The sequence below is a fragment of the Cervus canadensis genome, chromosome 15 (assembly GCF_019320065.1).
Source record: "Cervus canadensis isolate Bull #8, Minnesota chromosome 15, ASM1932006v1, whole genome shotgun sequence".
In the NCBI taxonomy this organism is placed as follows: domain Eukaryota; kingdom Metazoa; phylum Chordata; class Mammalia; order Artiodactyla; family Cervidae; genus Cervus; species Cervus canadensis.
In genome coordinates, this window is record NC_057400.1 from 11,027,432 (window position 1) to 11,053,816 (window position 26,385).

General features: G+C 35.7%; 1 protein-coding gene across 2 annotated transcripts in view; it reads right to left on the reverse strand.

The window, feature by feature from the left end:
• Positions 1-26,385, reverse strand: part of DPP10 (dipeptidyl peptidase like 10) — a 716,172-nt gene that overhangs the window by 338,489 nt on the left and 351,298 nt on the right. For both annotated transcript variants that reach the window (XM_043488102.1, XM_043488101.1), the window contains one exon: positions 18,414-18,508. In XM_043488102.1, coding sequence (XP_043344037.1) covers positions 18,414-18,508 — 95 coding nt within the window. The remainder of the gene's footprint in view (positions 1-18,413; positions 18,509-26,385) is intronic.

Here is a 26,385-nt window from a genome sequence, read left to right on the forward strand (position 1 = left end):
TATCAGAAAGAATTGGATTGTAAGCCTGTGCTGTGCTTAGTCACTCAGTGGGGTCTGACTCTGCAACACTTTGGACTGCAGCCCGGCAGGCTCCTCTGTCCATGGGATTCTCCAGGCAAGAATACTGGAGTGGGTTGCCATTTCCTCCTCCAGGGGATCTTCCTGACCCAGGGATCCAGCCCATATCTCCTTGGTCTCCTGCACTGCAGGCTGATTCTTTAGCTGCTGAGCCATGGGGAAGCACCCCCTTACACACACACCCAAAGAATTGTTGAAATAACATGGTTTTTTCATTTCTTAGCTAGATATGCAAGAGAATGGAGTGCTCTGGGAGAAAATACTTTTACATGGTAATGTTAATGTAGAAGAGGCGTTGCTTATATTCATCCATCTTATACCATCCACTTTACAAGAAGGACGGAATAATCATTGGTAATAACTCATCTGAAGAAATTTGCTTTTCATTTTTTCAAAAATCCATTTCAATAACAATGAAAATAACAACAAACTACAATCACAACAGCGGAGCTACCATCACAGTTGGTAGAGCTATCAGGTATCATATTATAAGCTCTGAAATTGCTTTGAACTCTGTAGTTCGCAACACTCCCATGACAAAGCTGTAAGGTAGGTATTCTCATTCTAATTTTTTCACTAACTTAGTGCATATAGAAACGATGGATATTAACCTGTATGGAATTCAGAGTCACAGAGAGAACTCTGCACACAGAGAATGCAGTATTAGGAGGTGCATTGTTACACAGATGAGGAGGTTCATTGTTATTTAAAAACTGGATAAAGGGCAATACCCAACATTCCAGTCCAATGGGAATAAGAAAATTCTAATAATAACAATTCTTAAACCTTTGTTAAGGTCACAGAGAAGTATACACCATGAAAGAATGAAGGAGGAACCCCTTCCACAAGCCCTGCACCAACAGGAGGCTCTTTTTTGTTTTCATTCCTTCTTTCTTTCCTTTCTCTCACCCTCCTTCCCTCCCTTCCTCCATCCCTCCCTCTCTCCCTTTTTTCCTTCTTTCCTTCCTTCCTCCTTCTTTCCCTCGTTCCTCCTTTCTCTCTCTTTTTTTAGAGAGCTACACTGTCTGAAGTCTGAATTAAAGAAAATCTCACCTCCCTTGTCCCCATCCACTCTCACATGATGTTGCTCACACAAATTAACTTCACACGTTCACAGGTGCATCTGAGCCTCTGGTAACAACATTTTAGTATCTTTTACAGTTCCTACAATTATCTAGTCTGGCACTTTATTAATTATCACTATACTGCCTCCAAGTTTATGCAGCATACAACCTGGGAAACATTCCAAATACCTTTTCAGAGACCCAAGCTGTAGAAACTTCTCTAAATTTAGAGAGCTGTGCAGGTGGTGCTGCAAAAGACTTGCTGATGATACACATAGAAGACAGACATTCTTGCTGCTTAGCCAAGGGACATGGGGATCTCAGGAAAATCCCTCTTAGCATAAGCCATTTATGTTATCATCTGTTGCATCTGGGAGATTAATTCTTTGTAGCAGACCCCAGAGACCCCTTGGTGTACATTGAACCTAATTACAGATATTAATATAGTTCCAGTTGACTCTCAACTTGATAAGACCTCAAATTAGCATTTTGGGGAGTTTATTATTGCCAATAATGCTATTTTGTTAACTATACATTTAATCACTTCATCACTACTGCAATAAAAGGATGCAGAAATATTTTCTACATGTGCTTATTGGTATTATTCAGCAGTGATGCTTACTAATGCATTTTTGAACAAAGAGCATTAAAATGCATGAACTCTGCCATCTAGGAACATTCAATTGAAGCCATGCCAGGTGCGAGAAACAGAAAAACAGATATGCCAGTTGTCAACTTAACAACAATGAAAACAAGACATCTCATCAAGTTGAGAAACCAATGCATGGTTTCAGGCAGCCTGGGACGATTCTGTAGTACCTCATTCTGTATATCATTCAACTGTACCAAAACTAACTTACTGAAAGTTCAGAATAAGATGAGCATCATGGTAAACACTGAAGGTGCTACAAAGTTGAAAAACGAAGTCATTAGAAATTTTCCCATCTCACACTGGGCAGGATAAGACAAGAACTGTGTTTTTCCATGATAGAGCAGGAATCCAAAATCCAAATGACTTAAAAGACTGGGTGTGTAGTGATAAGAAAAGGGATGTCTGAGTACACTGAGGCCAAATGGACTAGTGGGCAAGTAGCCCCTGGACTAGGTTATCTAAAGGGGCAGTAGCCCCTCGGTTTCAAATAACCAGTATCATTTAAGAAATTCTATACAGTAGTTCTAATATAATTTACAGCCATGATTTAAAAATTATAGCCCAGTATTTTGAAATATATACGGCTACCAGGTTCTGCCTAGGGGCTGCTAGTTTGCTAAATTTTGGTAAAGCAATAATAATGATAAAGGTGAGGCAGGGGCTGGGGGGACAATGCTGGGAGAGTTACAGAAAAGAATGGTATATACTTCGTATACTTGGTGGTAAAGTCAGTGAAAACTTCATGATCCAGTGTTTTCCAATTATATGAAATTGCAGATTGCGTTATGAGAATAACCTTCAAAAATACACACAAAGTTTTAAAAGAGGTGTGGCTAGCCCCATGGATTAGTGCTAATGTTATGCATGTATTATTACCAACATGAACATGGCAGAGCTAATTACTGTTTTCATGAATGGTGAAATTTAAAGCCAAGGAAGCAATAAAGTCAGATTTGAATTTAGAATAATTCCTCTGACAACTGGGTGGAAAAGAAAGTGAGTTGGTTCTAATGATATCTTGAGGTCAATTAGATCTGGTAAGAGGTTCTCATTGTCATCCAGATGAGCAATTGTCAAGAAGTTTAGGAAGAGCCAAGGGCATAGAAAGGAGGGGACATATACAAGGGAGATGGTTGATAAAAACAAAATAATTTAATGACTATATTTGAAAACCAAGAAAAGAAACTGTACAAAACAAATATGGGTTTTCACATTTTTAATCCATGGGTTAATGTTGCTACTGCAACCTCAGTTGGGGAAAAGCAAAAAACAGGCATATTTTGAGGAAAATTTTAGACATATCAATTTTAGATAATGCTGTGATTATAATCCCTGTGGACACCTAATAGGGGATGTTTAAGATTTTTGTGCAGAAGTCTGAAATTTAAATGAAATATTTGGGACTTTATGGAGTATTACATAAAAGGTTACATCCAATGCGATATTAATTCCCAAATAAAAGGAAAAAATTCTCAAACAACATGTTCTACCATGGGTGGATCAGAAACAGTACAGTTATTTTGAGTAATGTTTATTATTATTTTTATTCTTTGAATGTGTTTTCTTTATCATTGTATTATTGTTCAGTCTGTCCCACCTGCTGTAACAGCCTCACCTCTCCCTGCTCCTTATTTGAGTTGTATTTCTCTCAAAGATCATTCTAATTCTCTCCCTTTAAGCCTTTTCTGTCCTTTTCAGCACAAGTTGTTCATCTGAGTCAATGTATATAATTACATGTGCAGTCCATCTCATCATTGATCACTGTTTCTGATTGCTCTTCTGGGCTGTTTGGAATCTCAATTTACATCTATTGCCACAGTAATGCCCCCATTAAGAGGCTCCATTGCAATGATTCATTCTTGTCAGAAACATTATAACTGGAGGTAGAAATAGATAATGATGGTATTCCAAGTTGTCAGATATTGAATAGCATGGCAAGAAATCATTAAACACAAACTTAAATGTCAGAAGTGCCAGAAAATATAAAATATGCATTTGTATGACTTAAGGATGAGAAAAGATTGAGCAAGAGGAGAGGAATCAGAGATTGAATTAAAAATAAAGCAAAAGTTGGTAAGAAAACTTGGGTACTTTAAAATTGAGAAATGTCAGATGCATAAGAACTGTACAGTTTAGGTGAATAGTGAAAATTATTCTAGATCTTGTAACATGCTGGTGAGATATATGTACATATATACACATATATCCGTGCATATATACATATATATGTACATATATATACACATACATATATATATATGTATATATATATGCTATCTGTTAAGTTGCTTCAGTAGTGTCTGACTTTTTGTGACCCTATAGACTGTAGCCTGCCAGGCTCCTCTGTCCATGGGATTCTCCAGGCAACAACACTGGAGTGGGTTGCCAGGCACTCTTTCAGGGGATTTTTCCGACCCAGGGATCAAACCTGTGTCTCTTACGTCTCTCCTGCATTGACAAGTGGGTTCTGAAACCAACAGTGCCACCTGGGAAGTCTGAATATATGCATAGGCATTTCTATTTAACAACAAAAATACTCATCTAAAAACTTGAGCTGGAGAATCCACTAAGTCTTAGAGTGTAAGAGAGTACATTTTCAACAAATATAGAATGATGAATATAAGAAAACAGGTCTCCGAGAACCATATGGTCTTTTTTTATTTTCTGCTCTCTTCACTTCATCCAACCAAAATGACTACACACACATAAACACAAACACCCCTTAGGTTAAATTATTTGGCTATAATATCCCTCATTATCTAACTTCATTTTAAGCTGATAATTTTGATAACTGACAAAAATGCTTTGAAAAGTCATCTCTTATTCCAGAAAAAATAAAACATTACATATACAAATGTTTTGAAAAAGTTTCTTTTGCAATGCAGTCTGTAAGTGATTGTGAAATGAGCATAAGGAAAGATTTCAAAAAGCCAGTTGAACTTAAGTGAATGGCAGGAGAGAAATGGTTACTATGTCATTGATAAAAAGGGAAAGAGGATTGCGAGAAGGCAGAAAAGAATACAAACCAAATTGCAGTCTATTATGTGATACCAAAGATGAGCTCTCTTTCTCTGGCTAACTTCAAATAAAAGGAACAAAGAAGAGGCAAAGAGATTACCTTTTATCTTGCAGATCTAAATAAAAACATGATTGTTTGTTACCACCATAACTGTGCTTATATGCAAAGATTTTAAAAATCAGACCATTATTGTATTTTTTAATGTTGTCTTTTCTTAGCTACCCATTTACTTAGAAGAATGTTTGAAATATATTTCTTTGTGATACCTAGGACATTCATCTTGTATAAACACAAAATACGGTCACTCTTTTTTTCTTGGAAACTTGCATTTTATAGGTACTAGAATAGTTTATTAAAATACTCAATGCAGAAAATGCCATGGCACCAGTAGGTAGCTCTTAAGACTATTAAATCACTACTTACTAGCTCATGTAGAATGGCTCACATATATCTTTATTGCTCAATAAACATGAACAGCCAATTAATATGCTATTGATTTGGATCATATTCCATACACTCAAACATTTAAAAAACAATTTTTTATCTTTAATAGAAGGTGACAACTAATGGTCTCTGAGTTCTATTAATAACTTAAAACATGGACAACTAGGTGACTTTGAGAAGAATGTCAGTATTCCTCCACTCAAGAATACAATAAATTAGGAAAGTTTAAGCTGGAGAAAGTATAGAGATACTATAAATTACAAAATTATGCAAATTATTTCTCTGAAGTCAGCTGTGCTACTCTGATTCTTCTTGTCTTAATGTTTCCTAATCACAATATTTCAAACATATTTTTTAAATGGGTGCTATTACATTCAGGCAAAGAATATAACATACTAATTATAATTAGTATTAAAGAATACAGTAGATAGAAGTTATGGAATCCTAATAATATATCACATTAGGATTTCTGGATAAGTTTTCCTAATCATGGTCTAATATGGTTTATTCAATATAATTTTATGAGATAGGTTGATTAGACTCCTCCAGTAGCAAATTATTTAAGTACGATTTTTGCTAATATTCCATTAGGTAAATATTAGAGAGAAAACTCTAGTTAATAGAGTTAATATTTTAAAATATGATATAGACATTTCAAATATTTTTGTCAGTGATATGATTTCATATCTGGCATAGGCCAGGGTATGGTTACCAAGAACTTTGTGATTTTTACATTTTTAAAAAGAAAATATAAAGACCAATATTGCTTCATAAAAAAATTAACCTGGCTAAATCTTTAAATGTGAGGAAAAAATAGGACAATACAAATGCTGCAAAGATTAAATTTTCTTGAGATATGATCATAAGTTAGTATGACATCATTAGTTTAGCATTGCCATAAGTAATTTCAAAGAAAATAAGAGAACATAAGTTAGTAATGAAAAAGAAAATTATTTGCTGAGATTTAATGTATTCTGGTATATTCTTCAATAATATCGTTTGATATCTACTTTCTATAATTTTCTATCTTTGATAAAATCATAATATATAAATAGTATAACATTTATTTGCTGTTTTCATCTTAGTAGACTTTCAATGCACAGAATTAGACTAATAATTTTTCTGTCAGACCTGAGTTTGATCCCTGGGTTAGGAAGATCCCTTGGAGAAGGGAGAGTTTACCCACCCCATTATTCTGGCCTGGAGAATTTCATGGACTGTATAGTCCAGGGGGTCGCAAAGATTCGGACACATTGAGCGACTTTCACTTTCACTTAACTAAGTGTTGATCATAAGAGATTTAACCTGTAAAAACAGGATGCCCAGTTAAACTTAAATATCAGATACACAACAAATATGTTGTAATCTACAGAAATAATGACAAACCAGATAACAATATGAAAATAACATAAAATAATAGAATAGCATGTAAAAGTCAGTGAACTACAACTAAATGTAAATATGCATGAATCTGTAACAGAATGCTGAGGACATTTAAGTAGGAGGCATAATATCATGGACCGTCTGATGCCTCTATTAAAAGTTCAAAACCAACTAAGGCTAAAAAAATGTGTCATTTAGGCAAACATATATATAACCAAACTGAGTTAGACATTCAACAAAAACCCAAGGATATAAAAATATTTTCCAGAGGGAATTAGTTGAAAAGTTGAGTGTCATTTGTTCATTAACTTTCATTTTAATGGTCCAAAACTGAAAGTTATTCTTTATTTTTCACTCTATTAGAAATGCCTATTAATAGAAAGTGAGAAATTTGTGGGTTGTAGGGTGTGTGAATGTTTTACTTCACACAAAATGACAAACTGTTACCCAAAGTAAAAGCACAAATTACCCTCCTGTCAGCAATGTTTAAGAGGCCCTGTTTTCCACATTCTTTTCAATTCTTGGTGATGTCAGAGTTAAACTTTGCAGAATAGGTGCAGAATACTATCTCTTTGTTGACCATCCTTTTTGTGTTTATAAATTACGTTAAGCATTTATTTATTTATCAGTGATATGAGTTTCTGTGTTTCTTTTGTGAAATGTGTTTTTATATCTTTAGTTTATTTTTTCAATTAAATAGGAAGAGTTGGTATATTACACACTAATATTTTTCAACTAACTAATGATCTTCACAGATTATAATAGATACAGGATACAAACAACAAAAACTATAGAATATGACAATTAGGAGGAAGAATCTGAATATGAAACTCATTTGAAAAACCAAACAGTAACAAGATTCAGGTTTTCAGTTTTCAACAAAGTATTTCTTGAGTATATTAACAGATGTACTATTTCTCCTCCTGCTCTGGAATCATATTAAGTTGATTCTCCACTTCCTTCTCTTTTTTCAGTATCCATTTAATAAGCAGGTATATTATAAATGGCCCTAATCTGCCAAATCAAAGGACAATAGTAAAAGAAAAGAGTAATTTCAGATTTACTTCCATGGTGACACAGAACTTTCTGCTTACTTGGGGAAAGAAAAACGTCCTGTAATCAAATCAAATCCAATGGAATGACAATAAGGAACAATCAGAGGCTGCCTCCTGCTCAATGTCTTGAGCCTAAATCCCAAGCTTTAAAATAAGAAACAATTTTTCTATTGTCATCCAATAGTCACAATTGGAAACACTTCTGGGTTTCCTCAACTATGCCTAGAAGCTATTAGGCATGCACCAAAAAAATGTAAACATAGATATGAAAATGAATTGTCATTTACTAATTTTGCATTTTAATGACCAAAAGCCATAAGTTACTTCTTGCATTGTCCCCTTTATCAGGAATGTTTATTAATAGCTTCAATATTTTTAATGAAATGTATAGAATTCAAAGATCAATCTTTTTTTTTTTTTAACACATTTCAGGGTTACATTAAGCTCAAAGCATGAAGAATGTGATAAGTTTGCCTATTTTTTTTTTTAGTATTAATTTTATTTCACTTTGACAACTGAGAGAAAAATTAAGGGATATACTTCTAACACTTTATAGGGCAGATGATTGTTTTGTTAAATAAATATTTAAAGTTAAATGAGGTCATTATAGACATTTACTCGCTAATCCTCCCATTGTTCCTCCTTCACTAACACTCCTGATTGATTCCTTCTTCCACCAGTTAATAACAGATACAGGTCCTTGGAAAAGACCCTGATGCTGGGAAAGATTGAAGGCAAGAGGAGAAGAGGACCGCAGAGGATAAGATGGTTGGATGGTATCACCAACTCGATGGACACGAGTTTGAGTAAGCTCCAGGAGCTGGTGATGGACAGGGAAGCCTGGCATGCTGCAGTCGATGGGGTCACAAAAAGTTGGACATGACTGAACCACTGAACTGAATTGAACTGAATAAGACCTATACAACACAAAAAAACTTTCACTGAACTTTCTAGATGGTGGTGAATGAATCATTCTAGTATGATTCAAGGTAAGTAGAAATATGTAAAGATAAAATTTTGCCACATGGGTGTCACTTGTAAGTCCCAATTTTAAAGGCCTATGAAAAGGAATTCATAGACAAAATGACTCGATTGTCAATGCACATATGACAAAATAATGCTCAATCTCACTCATAATTAAATAATTGCAAATCAATATAAAATTAATTACTATTTTTCATCAGCCAAAGTGATAATGGTTAACATGTTGGCAATACTTAGTAATGGCCAGAGTAGATTAACAGGCAGTATCATATTACATTGTTGGACTTGCTTAACGCAATTTGATACTGTCTATTAAATTTCAAATGAGCTTTTCTTTTTACCCAGATATGGTACTGCTATGAATTTAGCCTACAAATATATTTCAAAAATGACTGCCAAGTATATTTACAGGAATATAATAGGAAATGAATATATGGCAGTACATTATGCAAGGGAATTCTATGAATTCACTAAATTATCAGAGAAAAACAAAAGGGATCATACAAAAAGATCTTCAATTTATACTATTAAGTGGATGAAAAAGGTAGACCATCCATGCTGTGGAAATAAATACTTACACACATAAATATATAAATAATTGAGATATATTGTTTAGGTATAGATCATAGATTTCTGGGGAAATTTATGATGGGTGTAAATATCTTGGATGGCATCATCGATTCAATGGATAAGAGTTAGAGCAAGCCCTGGACGTTGGTGATGGACAGGGAAGCCCGGCGTGCTGCAGTTCATGGGGTTGCAGAGTAGAACATGACTGAGAGACTGAACTGAACTGAACAAATATGTACATTGCTACCCTAAAAAAAGTAATATTGAGGGGAAATTTTATCGTTATTAAGTATAGGAATACCAGACCACCTTACCTTCCTCCTGCGAAACCTGTATGCAGGTCAAGCAGCAACAGTTAGAACCAGACATAGGACAAAAGATTGGTTCCAAATCGGGAAAGGAGTACATAAAGCCTGCATTGTCATCCTGCTTATAACTCATATGCAGAGTACATCATGTGAAATGCCAGGCTGGATGAAGCACAAGCTGGAATCAAGACTGCAGGGAGAAATATTAATAACCTCAGATATGCAGATGACACCACCCCTTATGGCAGAATGTGAAGAGGAACCAAAGAGCACCTTGAGGTAAAAGAGGAGAGTGAAAAAGCTGGCTTAAAGCTCAACATTCATAAAACGAAGATCATGGCGTTCAGTCCCGTCACTTCATTGCAAATAGATGGGGAAACAATGGAATCAGTGACAGACTATTTTCTTGGGCTCCAGAATCACTGCAGATGGTTACTGCAGTCATGAAATTAAAAGAGGCTTGCTCTTTGGAAGAAAAGTTATGACAAACCTAGACAGCATATTAAAAAGCAGAGACATTACTTTGCCAACAAAGGTCCATCTAGTCAATGCTGTGATTTTTCCAGTGGTCATGTATGGATGTGAGAGTTGAACTACAAAGAAGGCCGAGTGCTGAAGAATTGATGCTTTTGAACTGTGGTGTTGGAGAAGACTCTTGAGAGTCCCTTGGAATGCAAGATCAAGTCAGTCAATCCTAAAGGAAATCAATCCTGAATATTCATTGGAAGGACTGATGCTGAAGTTGAAGCCAATACTTTGGCCACCTGATATGAAGAGCCGATTTATCAGAAAAGACCTAGATGCTGGGAAAGATTGAAGGCAGGCGAAGAGTGGGATGACAGAGGGCGAGATGGTTCAATGACATCACCGACTCAATGAACATGAATTTCAGCAAGCTCCGGGAGATTGTGAAGGACAGAGAAGCCTGGCGTGCTGTAGTCCATAGGACTGAGCAACTGAACAAACCAATAACACCAGAACTTTCTATGATAATGGAAAGGCTCTGTATGAGCATTATCCAAATTGGTAGCCACTGGTTACACTTGGATATTGAACGTTTGAAATGTGACTGCTGTAACTAAAAAATAGAGTTTTTAATTGTATTAGATTTTAAAGTCATATGTGGCTAGTGACTGTCTTATTGGATAAGCCAATAGACTGCATATATTTTCCAACCATGTTTTCACTATGTCATCTTAAAAATGTCAATGAGGAAGACAAAAAGTAATATATTCTTAATTATACTAATTTTATAAAACATAAATTGTTAATATTTAATGAACACATATAAATTATGAGACAAAGAATAAGAAGAAAGCCATATAACTGTAAAAACAATATTAGACTAAATGAGAGAGTGTAAAAATAAATGCTTTGTTCCTAACAAATAGAACTTACAATGTGAATTTGTTTGCTTTTTATACTAAATATGTAAGTGTATATATTTAGTGTATATATATACAGTGTATATAGTATATAGTGTATATATATATATATACACACTATATGTATGTATATATGTGTATGTATATATATATACACTATATATATGTGTGTATATATATACAGTGTATATAGTGTATAGTATATATATATATACACACTATATGCATGTATATATATGTATGTATATATGTGTATGTATATATATATACTATATATGTGTGCATATATATATACAGTGTATATAGTATATAGTGTATATATATATACACACTATATGTATGTATATATATGTATGTATATGTGTGTGTGTGTATATATATACACTATATATGTGTGTGTATATATATATATACAGTGTATATAGTGTATAGTGTGTATATACATATACACTATATGTATGTATCTATGTGTATGTATATATGTATATGTATATATATATACACTGATGGATAAAGCAGTCTCTGGCTGCAGGGCCCTCCTGGGGGTCCTTGATCTAGTACCTGTGTACTGTAGAATGAGTATTCTTTATGGGCCCTATGGTAGACAGGGTCATGTCCAGGGCTGGTATGGGCTTAAGGGGCCTTAAGGCAGCCTGCCTGCTGGTATGTAGGACTGCCTCCTTGCCCAGCTGGTTGCTTGGCCTGAGGGGTTCCAGTACTGGTATCTACAGGCTGGTAGGTGGGGGCAAGCCAGGGTCTTGTTTTAATAAGCTAGAGGGAAGATTCCAAAATGTCCTTTGATAGCATCAGTCTCCACCTGGCAGAAGGAGCTCCCCAAAATGGCTGTTGCCAGTACCTGCATCCTCAGGGTGAGCTCCGGTTACCTCCGGCCTCTCCAGGAGACTCTCAAAAGATCAGCAGATAGGTCTGACCTAGGATCCCCTCAAACTACTGCTTCTGTCCTGGGTCCCACAAAGTGTGAGACTGTGTCTTTGTATGCGCTTTATGAGTAAAATCCTTATGCTCCACAGTCCTCTGGATCTCCTAGAGTAAGCCCCTCTGACTTTCACACACCTGTTTTGTATGAATGTATAAATAAAGCCATATATTTTGGTGGCTTCACTTCTTGCTCTAGTACCGCCAGGCTGGGGAGCCCAGTGTGGGGCTCAGATTCCTTGCTCCTTGGGAAGAATCTCTGCATTTGTAATTATTCTCCCATTTGTGGATCACTCTCCTGGAGGAATGGGTCTGGAATATACACTGTATCTCTGCCCCCCTACCTGTCTTGTGGTTCCTTCTTTATATCCTTACTTGTGGAATATCTTCTCTATAGATTTTGGTCTCTCTCATCAATGCTTGTTCAATAAACAGTTGTAACTTTGATATGCCCATGAGAGAAGGTGAACTCAGGGTTTTCCTACTCTGCCATCTTTGTATGTATTACCTGAGACTAGACTTTTAACAAATAAGTTTTCCATGATTATATCCAGTATGTGAAACCATCTGGCTGGTCAGAAGGTTATGAAAACTTTACTTTATTTCAAATCTTAAGAGGTGACATTTTGGTTACCTTTATCCAACAACTATTTGCTTGTAACATTGTATTTTTTTTTCCAATCATGGATAGAAAACTACTCTATCATGGATAGAAAATAAGTTCCTTAATTTCTTGGTAGTAAAAAGATTTGTATCTATCCCCCACCTCAAATGCTCAGTGGCAGAATAAGTGAATATTAAACAAAAATACTACAATGGTATGCAAATCAACTGATGCTATCTCTATGCATGATAAGTCCAAAAATTTATCTCTTGGTTCTAGTCAAATCTATTTCATAATGACCTATAAATAAACAGTTGTAAGGCAGGAGATAGATGGGCCCCAGGCTGAGCAGCTGGAGTTTCTCCCCTGTGGACAGATACTCCAAAATAGCAGGAGGGAGGAGAGGCTAAGCCCAGCCCAGATGAGAGATAAAGGATGACATATTCCTCATTCTCAAAGTCAGAGACATTCCTGACTACATACATGTATAGAACAGCTCCTTGCAGAACCATAATGCAGGGGGTGCCACCCCATAGGAAGTGACAGACTTTTCGCCAGTGTCCATCTTGGCGGGGAAATGTACACACACATGGGAGGACCCTCGGATCAATCAAATACAGAGTCAGAGCCAGGCAGAGCAAGATAACTGGCCAAAGGTAACCTGGAAGAAATGACCCGTGTAAGTGATTCATCGAAAAAGCAAGAGAGTTCCAGAAAAATATCTACTTCTGCTTTATTGACCACCAAAGCCTTTGACTGTTTGGATCACAACAAACTGGAAAATTCTTAAAGAGATGGGAATACCAGACCACCTGACCTGCCTCCTGAGAAATCTGTGTGCAGGTCAAGAAGCAACAGCTAGAACTGGACACAGAAAAACAAACTGGGTCCGAATAGGGAAAGGCGTACATCATGGCTGTGTGTTGTCTCCCTGCTTATTTAATTTATAAGCAGAATACATCATGAGAAATGCTGGGCTGGATGAAGCACAAGCTGGAATCAAGATTACTGGGAGAAATATCAACGACCTCAGATATGCAGATGACACCACCCTTATGGCAGAAAGCAAAGAAGAACTAAGAGCCTCTTGATGAAAGTGAAAGAGGAGAGTGAAAAAGTTGGCTTAAAGCTCAACATTTAGAAAACTAAGATCATGACATCCGGTCCAATCACTTCATGGCAAATAGATGAGGAAACAATGGAAAAAGAAATAGATTTTATTTTTTTGGGTTCCAAAATCACTGTGGATAGTAACTGCAGCCTTGAAATTAAAAGATGCTTGCTCCTTAGAAGAAAAGCTATGACAAACCAAGATAGCATATTAAAAAGCAGAGACATTACTTTGCCAACAAAGATCCATCTAGTCAAAGCTATGATTTTTCCAGTAGTCATGTATGGATGTGAGAGTTGGACTATAAAGAAAGCTGAGTACCAAAGAATTGATGATTTTGAACTGTGGTTTTGGAGAAGACTCTTGAGAGTCCCTTGGGCTGCAAGGAGATCCAGCGAGTCCATCCTAAAGGAGATCAGTCCTGGGTGTTCATTGGAAGGACTGATGCTGAAGCTGAAACTCCAATACTTTGGCCACCTGTTGCAAAGAACTGACTCATTTGAAAAGATGCAAATGTTGGGAAAGGTTGAAGGCAGGAGGAGAAGGGGACGACAGAGGATGAGATGGTTGGACGCATCACCAATGCGATGGACATGAGTTTAAATAAGTTCCGGGAGTTGATGATAGACTGGGAAGCCTAGCTGGCTGCTTTCCATGGGGTAGCAAAGAACAGACATGACTGAGTGACTGAACTGAACTGAACTGAAGTGATTCAAACTACCACAAGGGTATGACTCTCTCTGAGCTTCCACCTGTGTCTATCCACATATAGTCTTTTCCTCTAATACACACTTTACTTGTTTCACTGCTTTCCATCTCTATGTGAAAATTCAATTCTACACAGCAGTGGGCCCGGGCCTTGTCAATGATCGCTCGTCCCTGGCAGTCTAGTGGCTAGGATTCAGGACGCTCACTGCCCCAGTCAGACTTCAATCTCTGGCCAGGAAACCAAATCCTGCTTCAAGCTGCTGCAGGCTGAGGTTGGACCAAAACATGTGCAGGTAACATTCCTTGGAATCATTAAAATATATGAATGTCCCCTCTCTGCTTTAGGCTATTTTAATAGCATATTTTTAAAAGCTTATAGATATCTTACAGATATTTTGTGTCTCTTCTAATATTAGTACATAAGCTCTGTCTTTGAAAAAAGAAATCTTAATAATGTTTAAGCATATGGTTTGGAATCATGTTTCCAATTTCTTTCTAATGTCAAACAAAAACTTGATAGAACTATTTATGAATACTGGTGTTTTCTGCCAAGACCACTGGCAATATTCACATTATTAACAATAGAATACAGCTTTCATAAGTATGAAACATTTTCATAATTATGACATTGTGAATTAGCATTGTTTGAAATAGTTCTGGGTTTATGAGATAACATTTCCAAACACTTAGAAATGATTAAGAGCAGTTTGGGGGCTAAATCACTTCTTTCACATAACTCCTTTTCAAAAAGCTATATACCCTTTAATTTCTTCCTTCATTACAAATCCACCTATCTTCAAAACAAAAGAATGCCTTAAGACAATTATTTCACGAAAATTATTTGCTTTTGTTTTATTTTGACAGTCACGGTCAATATTATTGTTAATCATAGTGTCTGCTTTATATGATTGCACAGATAATCATATTCATGTTTAAAATATATATAAGGGAACTACAATATGGTGTTATCTTAATTTTTAAAATAACTAACAGTCACATTTTTGAAAAATATATCTTATTAAACAAAAGGCTATACTGATTTCACATTCTAAGTAATTTTTTTCAATTGCTTTGATATACTTTTATTACAAAGATTTTTATAGAGATCTAATCCAATTAATTATATTATAATTAAAGTATCACTAAATCACTCAATGAAAAAATAAGAAACTGCAGTATGAATAAAATTTTTATGCTCTGATAGATTTTTTTCCCAAGAGAATAGCCTGAGAGAGAAAATATATCTAGAACTTAGCCTGGTATGCACTTTAAAACACAAGTGTTTTTAATAATGCTATCTTGGAGTTAGGAGGAGGAAATGATTAAATAAGTACCTTTGAATTTATCTGGAATCTTGGTAATTTGTACTTTTTGTTTGCAGATCTAAGTTAACTAGTTGCAAATGTAAGCCACATTCCAATCTTTATCCTCACCCTCTGTTGAATTCTGACACCTTCAGGACTTATAAATTGCTTAATTATTTGTGCTGTGAGATAAATGTCTTTAGGGATCCTATGAATCTTAGAAGATCAGTAAATTCAGATATTTGTTAAATATTACTTAGTGGTAATTAAAAGTCATAACCAACATAGAGAAGAGTAGAAAAAGACCTCAAAAGGATTTTTAAAAGATTAAACATACAAGCATAAAGATAAAATGTGATTAATCAGCACATGGAGAAAACCACAATGAGATGGGATTGGTATGAAGTACCAACAGCAAAAGGGAACAATAACCAAAAATGTTTGTTTTGTTTCTTTTTTGATGAACGAAAGAGACTCATAAAGCAAGGAATAAATGCTGGGGGTAAAAAGATATTTAGCAACCAGTAGAAGACCTTGTTTGGAGAAGGAAATGGCAACCCACGTCAGTATTCTTACCTGGGAAATCCCATGGACAAAGGAGCCTGCTGGGCTACAGTCTATGGGGTTGCAAGAGTCGGACATGAATGAGTGACTAAACCACCTACCTTCCTACCTAGAAGACCTCATTAACCTGTGTACGGGGATGACCAATATGGGACAGTCACACACCAGATATTCAGGTATTAAGAGTCTATTCTTAACTTAAATGCTTGACCACTAAAGGCCTATACCCATCCACATCAAAAATATTACTTTATAATAAAGGAAACAAAATACAAAATGCATTTAATTTTGTTTTCCAAACTAGTCTTATTGAAATTAACTTGCATTGACTTTAATCAGCAAATCATTAGCAGCATCATTACCAATTTCTGCTTTCTACTGCCTGGCCTATCTCCTATGGATGCCTTCTTTCCCATTGATTAAAACATCTCTCAATGATTCCTTAGCCTCTTCTCTAATATCCCAGAGGACCACCCAAATAAGAAATAATAGAGACTTCCCTGGTGGTCCAGTGGTTAAGAATCCACCTGCTAATGCAGGGGACATGGATTTGAGCCCACATTTGGGAAGATCCCACAGGCCACAGAGAAACTAAGTTCAAGTATCAACCACAACCACTAAGGCCAGGCGCTGGAGCCTGAGTGCTGGTACTACTAAAGCCCCGTGCCCTGGAGCCCATGCTCTGGTAGAAGAGAAGCCGCCACAATGAGAAGCTCATACCCTACAACGGACAGTAGCCTCTGCTCGCTGCAACTAGAGAAAGCCTGTGAGCAGCAGCAAGGACCCAGCAGAGCCAAAAATAATAAATAAATATATTACTTAATTAAAAATGGAAAAATAAATAATAGATACTGTTCTATGCGGTTTATTAAGCTTTTTCAGGAAGGTTAGCATTATCTCCCTCAAGGAAATCCATATTTTAGAAAGTAAGCAATATGCTTCATATTTCCTTGGCATTCCACAAGTATTAATACTATTACACATTGCATTCAGAGTACCTGTTCTTCTAATGTCTGTGAAATAACTGATTCATTTAAAAACAGAAATGCCATTGTTATTTAGTTAATAACCTAATTGCTAAAGTACATGAGCTGTTTGGTTTAATTTAGTCTAACAGATATATACATATGTAATCACTCCATGATTTCAACAACCACTTTTCTCTTATTAAATAAAAACACCAAACAACAAAATTTTTAGTTCATCTCTTCCACCTGGCCACTCTGTCATAAACATGAAGAACAAATGTTTATTGCAAATGTACCAGCAGGAATAAATACAAAAAGTATGTGATAATTTGCTTATTCCTTTAACTTGTACAGAAGGTCTTCTGAGGCCTTGTACTATGTTTATACCATATTAACACATCTAATAGGAAATACATTGAACCTTTGGTTATCTAAAACAGTAAGCAAGTAACTGTATACTATTTTTCAGTGGTGCTTGATAGCTAGATTTTGAATTTGAAACTGTTAATTAACTATCACTTACTCATTAGGTAATCACAGCTAAATCTAACCTTAAGACTGTGTGCTTAGTCACTTAGTCATGTTATGTCTGACTCTTTGCAACCCCATGGACTATAGCCTGCCAGGCTCCTCTGTCCATGGGGATTCTTCAGGTAAGAATACTGGGGTGGGTTTCCATGCCAGTCTAAGCATGAGAGGTCTTAATTTACCCCAAAGTTCATATACATTTATAAGAACAAAATACGTTTAGTTATTTGGTAATTGCTAGGCCAAACAATGATTCAGGAGAAGAGGAATGATATTGACAGAATGCAAAATTATAGAGGTAAAACACATCAACCTCAACAAAAGACCAGTTTTACAAAGCCTGTCTTCTACTTGATTTGGAAAATCACAAAAGCAAGTCAGGAAGAATAAGTAAAGGGAGAGAAAAAGTTATGATGATCTTGGTTATATTAACTTTTTTAAAAAACTTGGCCTTTTTCTGTTTAAACTGACATAGAAAACACTGGAATAAATATTCATTCAAAAAATAATATTCTTAGAAATATTTATTCATTTACTAGAAAGGATCAATGGTGAGGAAGCAAAGCAGATGATCACATGGGTGTTTCCGATCAATAGATCTCCTGATTCTACATAATATACTAGCCCTAACTTGTCACCTGAAAAGTTTTGCAAGTACTGAAGCTAAAACAATAGACCATTATGTATATTCTGAGGGCATTCGAAACAACACTGAAATGATTAAAGTAATTAATTATTCATTACTTACAAAAGTAGTGTTTTCCAATAATAATGTGGTAGTATTTGTTTCTATATTCAGTTTAATGACATGTCCATTCTCGCTTTTATACACCACATCTGTATCTGCAACAACAAAGATATGAACAATTGACAAACACGTTGACTAGGTAATACAATGGCTACAGAGGAGATAATGTGCATAATAAACAGGCTCATTGGAACAATGGCTGTTAGCCTTTAATGACCTGAGCAGATCTCTACACTTGGCTCATATTAATTCTTTTCAGTGATCAGGAAGCCTGTCTAGCCTATGGCCTATTGTGCAAAGAAAACAGGGTTAGAGAGAGGGTCACTGAGATTCTTGGTTCAACAAATGAAAAATAATTAAAATATGGGCAACCTGCTGCCCATTCTGAGCTTAGAAAGAAGAGACAAAGAGAAGCACCTCACATTTCTGAAGCTGTTACCAATTAGTGATGTAGTTAAACTTTTAACAAGGCTGCTCCTGAAACAAAACTAGACACATTTCTGAGACTGTCATTATGAACCACTTTCATGCAAACTTTTTCATGTATCCAGTACTGCCCCCACTCAATTTCTAGTCAACCTCTTTTTCCCTTGGGTTTAGAATTGTGCCTCTGATATTTTGCCTGGGTTGTGTGATCAAAGGTCAAAATCTCTGAGACTGGTACAATGCCAACCATTGTATCTACTTTGTCAACTTTAAAGAGAATGATGTCCTCAATTTAAATAACTGCATTTAGTTTGGAGAACTGCTAATTTTATATATTTTTGAGTTTAATTCAGCCACATTAACCAGGAAATTAAATCATTTTAAGAACTCTACACCTGAAAATATCAACTTGAGAAAAATTGCCAGAAAGAGTACTCAGAAGTTAAGAAAAGAAAGATATCTATATCCAAATAAAAGATATAATAATATATATAATATAGAAATACATATGTAATTAGATAAAAGGAAAGATACCCAAATAAAAGTAGTCTTGAGTGTCTTTTTTTTTGTATAAGCATAACCTCCTTTTCAGTTTTACCCAGTTCTAACCTGCTCCATGATATTACACTTCCCTAACCCTATGCACATTGGAAAAACAGGCAATATTGAGAGGGATTGGACCTACGATTCACAGTAAGTGAAGTTATATAAGTTAGATATAACTTATATAATCCAATGGTCATCATCCACATACTGGTGGTAAATAAATACTACATGTTGGATTGTCAAGATTATGTGCAAAATGCCTGACATTTTGACAGAGCAAGGTTTTCTGACTGTTCTCTAGTTATTTCAATATTATAAATAGTAACACCTAGGAGTTATGATGAGAAGCAATTAATACTAGCAAAAATAAAGTTTGTTTTTCTTCAGCATTTCATTCAGAAGATCAAGAGCCCAATATGACTCTCCTACTAGTCAAGGATGACACAGAGGTCAATGATTCTTCTTGACTTCAATCAGATGGGGACAGGGACATGTTGGAAAGACACAGAAAGGGAAAGACATGGAAAGACAGGGAAAGACATGGAAAGACATGGGAAAAAAAAGACAAAGTGTTTTAATAAAGAAGAGGAGACAATGATTTCCAAGTTACCATCTGAATTGTACTTAGGTGTACTGAAAGATAAATCTATGAGATCTTTAAAATAAGGTCTTCTATCACCTGAATTTCATCGCCTACAAAAATTTTAGGTCCTTTTCATTATGAATTTTACTTGCTGACCTTTCTAGTGATGTAAAACAAATAACAGGTTTTACACACATAAGTATTTATTTATATTTATATTCTTTCCCTCTCTTCCGTTTCCTTTGTAGCTCACAGTTATGATCACAGGCTCAACAGCAACACCGGTCTCCTGTGCTACTCATTTGGTCTTGCCAGCCGACTCTGGTCTCCTGTCTTGTAGCTCTCAATTAATGCTTGCTTGAATCAATAGTCCAACCTCAACGAACACCTCTGTTATTTTTCTTCATATTCTCAATTCTGAATCATTTCTTCTGGTGAATTATGAATATACCATCATAGGTAAGCATAAATAGAATTCCTTAACAAATATCCTTAAAATATTTTCACAATAAATTAAAAGAAAGAGGATTTCCCCCTTCCACTGTACCTTGTAGATTAATGTAGGAAACACAAAAATGTAGGCAATCAGCACAGCACAGACCTCTAAATAGGGATGAGGTCTGTGGACTTATGGAGAAATAAAAGTCCAGAGAGCATGAACAGTGATTCTTCTTCAATGGAAGAGACAGAGTAACACATGTCATTACTGTCTTTCATAGTAAGAGGAAACCGTCAGTAGGTGATGGATTATATTGGGGTGGGGGAAGAACATTCATTTTTATAATATTTCCCCTAGAATCGGAATAGAAGTAAATGGAGCTTGTTTGAGAAGATAAAGACTACACTTAATATTTTTAAAGTAAATTTCATTGGATAATTATTTAGACTTGAAAAACATCTGTAGAGATTTGTGTTTATAAATCCCTTTGAATCTGCACTCCTGCAAATTTTACTATTGGAATTTCAGTGTTGCGTTAGTGGGAGAAACCTTTCTTTTTTAAAATTCAACTGTAACTCTCTAGGTTAACCTTTGATACAGATTTCTGCATGAATTATTGTAAAAGCATCTAACATCTGCCTTTATTACTTCTCTTTAATTTTTTTCTGGTCTTTAAAATCTGATCTTCTGGGTGTCATATTTATGATACTTTACTATTTGATTTATAATGACTAGTGGAATGTCCCAGTTTTGAAACTCCTATTATTGTATTAATAAATTACTTTCTGGAAATATATTTTACAACTGTCACCTCATATTTTCTTTAATGTTAACTAATGAAATATGAGTGAATCAGATCAATGAGTAAAGTGCTTAACACAAGAAGATCAAGGTGGGTGTACTTGAAAAATTCTTAAAACACTGTATTAGACATGTCTATACAGTACTTTGATTAAATAATCTTTCTTCCTTTTCAGCTCATTGAAAGTTAAGAGTCAATTATCCTGAACACACATTCAATTCAGTCAGGCTTTTTTTTTTTTTTTAAATGAAAAGATGTGACAAGATAGAATCACTGTCTAGTTTCTTCATCCTGAGCTATATGAATGCGTTTTTAGTGTGACCCACCCTCAAATTCTTGTCATTCTGTCCAATTCCTTTTTCTATAATTTGTAGCAAAAGGAAAAAACAGTACCATATCCTAAGTTTAAGTTCTTTCAGGTAAAGGCAAGCTTTTATTTTATACCTAGTCCACACAGAGCAGGTATAATGCAGTTCATATTATAGTTCAGTTCTCAAATTGCCATTGAAATTGAGAACTGAGGCCTCGGCATTCACCCAGACTGTCAGGATCTCCAACCATAAGATTTTATTTTTAGTGCTTGCAAGTTGTTGCCCATGAAGATAAGGCTGCAAATTAGTATAAAAGCTAATTTTGTTTCAGAAACTTCCTTAAAAGTAATTTATCTGAGCCATAGGCTCCCAAATCTGAGCAAATTATCACCTGTTAATTCAGACCCTGATACCAGGAAAGATTGAAGGCAGAAAGAGAAGAGAGCAACAGAGGATGAGATGGTTGGATGGCATCACAGATTCAATGGACATGAACTTGGGCAAACTCTGGGAGATAGTGAGAGATAAAGGGGCCTGGCCTGTTGCAGTCCATGGGGCCACAGAGTCTGACACGACTTAGTGACTGAGCAACAACCACAATTCTTATTAGTAACTGTTTACTTAAGATTCACATCAAGATATTTGTCTCTTAGTGTCAACCTACCTAGGCCGTTACATCATGAAATGCACACCTCTTCAACCAGACCTTCACACTGGAAGAGCTGTCTTAACAATTCACTTCTAGATTTCCAGCCCTATACATAACCCCTATCCCATCCCACCCTACCAATCCTTCCTTCTGGACATTCTAAGACAGTCAAAATGTTGCCCTCCCTGACTAAAATAGGTAATAAACTCAGCTTTGCATAACAGGTTATTCTGGGTGTTGACAGTTGACAAAATTCACTTTCCCTAAATGTCTATTTAAAACCACCTTATTTTTTAATGTTATTATTGATAATTATGCATTTAACTTTAACATGATAATTTGCTTTTAATGTTTCAAAATTAAATCTATCAACCATCATCCATCTGTGGAGAGAATTTTCAAAAAGTGGAAAAAATCTTGACAAACTGATTGCTTGAAACATTTTAATCCAAATATGATTTTTATCCTAAAAATCTATTTTTTAACATATCTCAAAGAAAAATTCTATGATGTCTTTTTTTGTAACTCACACTCAATCAAATTGAAAAAATTAGTAAAAAGAACAGTAAAACAAAATAATGAAATAACAATCACTGAAAATGTTCAAATAAATTCAGGAAGAATATGTTAAATATCAAATTAAGATTTAATCATTTAAATAATGATATCAATAGCAAATCTTGACTATTGAATTAATCATAACTGAAACACAATAGGCCTTAAACCATCTCTCCTAAAACACTGCCCATATCTGTAGAAATTTTCCTCACCTTTTTTTTTCCCTCACTTTTTTAAAGACCCCTGGCTGCATATATTCACCTGTGAACATTGAGGCCATCAGAAATGGCTTACTGTCCTTCTTGTCTACCTCAAAATATCATTCCATATACATTCTTCTCTTTCCCCAGACTTCTGGAAAGAGACGCTCTTTTTCGAAAAGCAAAAAAATAAAAGCTGTTTTTTAACCACATTGAATATACTACATGCCTTTAAATATCTTTAATTTCTGATATTTCTTAAATATTTACTTCTTGCCAGTTACTTGTATTTTTCATGGTGTATATATTTCTTCTCTATATTAGAAATTAATAATAATAATCACTATCATTCAGCTCTTTGCTCTTTTCCAGGCTTTTGTCCTTTCAAAATAAGCCTCAATAAACCTTTTGGATAAGGGGTTTCAGACTTATCCTGTGTGTCCACCATACATGTAATTCTCCGTATCTCTCTGAAGCCCAGTTTCAGTCCTCATTCCCCTCAAACAACAAGCTTGCAACATCAACACTGACCTGGGATAACCAAATCCAAGGAGCTTTTCCCCCATGCTTCATCCCCACCTTACTCTGCTTTGCATTGTGTGACACGTAAAGTGAGCAGAAGGATTCTGAAATCTTTTGCTTTTGAACCATTATCTTGGCCTGGAATCCTTCAAAATCCTTCCAAAATGTCTGTACATTCTACTATAACAATTGTTGTCTAAACAAACAAACCCTGCAAAGCTCAACTCTGAGCTCTTTTTTTTTCCCAATTGCTATTCTCTGAGTGGTCATTTCCACTTGTGTGTGCTCAGTCACTAAGTCTCATCCCATTCTTTGTAACCCCGTAGCAGGCCAGGCTCCTCTGTCCCTGAGATTTCCCAGGCAAGAATACTACAGTGGGTTGCCGCTTCCTCCTCCAGGGATCTTCTGGACCCAGGGATCATGTCTCCTATAGCCCCTGAATGGACAAGCAGATTCTTGACCACTGAGCTGCTTGGGAAACCTCAAAACTTCCAAATTGATTTTTTAAACTTTTGAGCCGGGACCTCTTCTGTATGTTGGCTTTATATTTCCAAATTTATGCTAGATGACATACATGTCTTGCAGATACATAAAACATAGCAGACATATATATATGTATATATATATATGTATACATGTGTATATGCATATATATATATACACATAAGTTCATTACATCGTCTCTTTCTCTTCAACTCCTATATTAATATTGTGCCTTAAGACCTCTCACTTGGAGGATTGTTTCAGCTTTTCAGTGTTCTTTAGGCCTGTAGTTTATTCCCATAACATAGTATAACATCCTGAAGAACACTTGGAATTCTCTCATATGCTAGGAAAATAATCACTGCACTCAGGTTACTCACTGGGTGGCTTCAACATATATTTCCCTATTTATTATCTCCTGATCTCTATTTCTTAAAAAAGCCCTGATCATCTAATGTTGACAGTTGTTCACAAGTCTTTCTACACTCCCACTCTATTTTGCTTATGATATCCAGTATCCAAAGACCAAGTCCTGTCCAGAATTTTCATCTCTCCCAAAGCATTGTTGGGTGCTCAGCACTTCTAACGTCTTCACTCTGTATGTCTCTTTTCTGCGCTCCTATATGAATCATTTAATATTTAATCATATAATTTCTTTCAAATATTTTACTGTCTATTTTTATTCAATTTCAATGTGTTTATTTTGGGTTTTCAGTTACTTTATGAATTCCAAAACACTCTATCTCTTGTTCCTTTCAGAGGTGAAACTATGCACACACACATATTCCACAGTGTACATTAACATGAAATCTACTCTTCAAGTGTCTGCATTAATATGGCTTTAATATTTCAGAACATTCTTGCCAGAAAGATGAGGTTACAAATACCCTCATCATTTTATTTTTTAAGGAACTTTCTGAAAACCCATTTATTTGAAAAATAGACTACTCAACTAATGCTCACTAAAGTAAACATTCCTTTTTCAGAACAATACATAATTCAACCAAATGACTGTTTAATATTCAAGATCTTCTCCCAAGCCCTCACCTTCTAAAATTCATTAGTCTCCAAAATTTTCAACACAAAATTTCAACCAGTCCTAATCAATACTACTTATTGAAAGACCTGTAAAACCACATCCCACCAAAACATAAAAACACCTCTCCTGTGCCATTCCCTTAAGAGAATATGCTGCCCACTCTCAAGTGGGCAAGAAAGTGATCTTCTTTATCAAGTAAGCAACAAACTCATCTCTGTGTCTTCATGTTTATCAGGTTATTTTGGTGGTAATTTGGGAGAACTAGTATTCACCAGTTTATAATTTCTGTAGAGTAGAGTAATATGCCATCCATCCCACTAAAGGATCTTAATGAATTTTTTCCTCTACTACAAGATTCTTAAAAAAAAAAAAGATTCTTTTTAATATATCTCAATTTATTTTTCCATTTATCAGTTTAGTCACTCAGTCGTGTCCAACTCTTTGTGACCCCATGAACTGCAGCACCCAGGCCTCCCTGCCCATCACCAACACCCGGAGTCCACCCAAATCCATGTCCATTGAGTCACTGATGCCATTCAACCACCTCATCCTCTGTCATCCCCTTCTCCTCCCGTCATCAATCTTTCCCAGCATCAAGGTCTTTTCAAATGAGTCAGCTCTTCGCATTAGGGGGCCAAAGAATTGGACTTTCAGTATCAACATCAATCCTTTCAATGAACACCCAGGACTGATCTGCTTTAGGATGGACTGGTTGGATCTCCTTGCAGTCCAAGGGACTCTCAAGAGTCTTCTCCAACACTACAGTTCAAAAGCATCAATTCTACAATGCTCAGCTTTCTTTATAGTCCAACTCTCACATTCATACATGACCATTAGAAAAACCATAGCCTTGACTAGCTGGACCTTTGGTGGCAAAGTAATGTCTCTGCTTTTTAATATGCTGTCTAGGTTGGTCATAACTTTCCAAGGAGCAAATGTCTTTTAATTTCATGGCTGCAATCACCATCTGCAGTGGTTTTGGAGCCCCCCAAAAAATAAAGTCAGCCACTGTTCCCACTGTTTCCCCATCTATTTTCCATGAAGTGACGGGACTGGATACCATGATCTCAGTTTTCTGAATGTTGAGCTTTAAGCCAACTTTTTTCACTCTCCTCTTTCACTTTCATCAAGAGGCTCTTTAGTTCTTCTTCACTTTCTGCCATAATGGTGGTGTCATCTGCATCCCTGAGGTTATTGATATTTCTCCCGGCAATCTTGATTCCATCTTGTGCTTCCTCCAGCCCAGCGTTTCTCATGATGTACTCTGCATATAAATTAAATAAGCAGAATGACAATATACAGCCTTGACGTACTCCTTTTCCTATTTGGATCCAGTCTGTTGTTCCATGTCCAGTTCTAACTGTTGCTTCCTGACCTGCATACAGGTTTCTCAAGAGGCAGGTCAGGTGGTCTG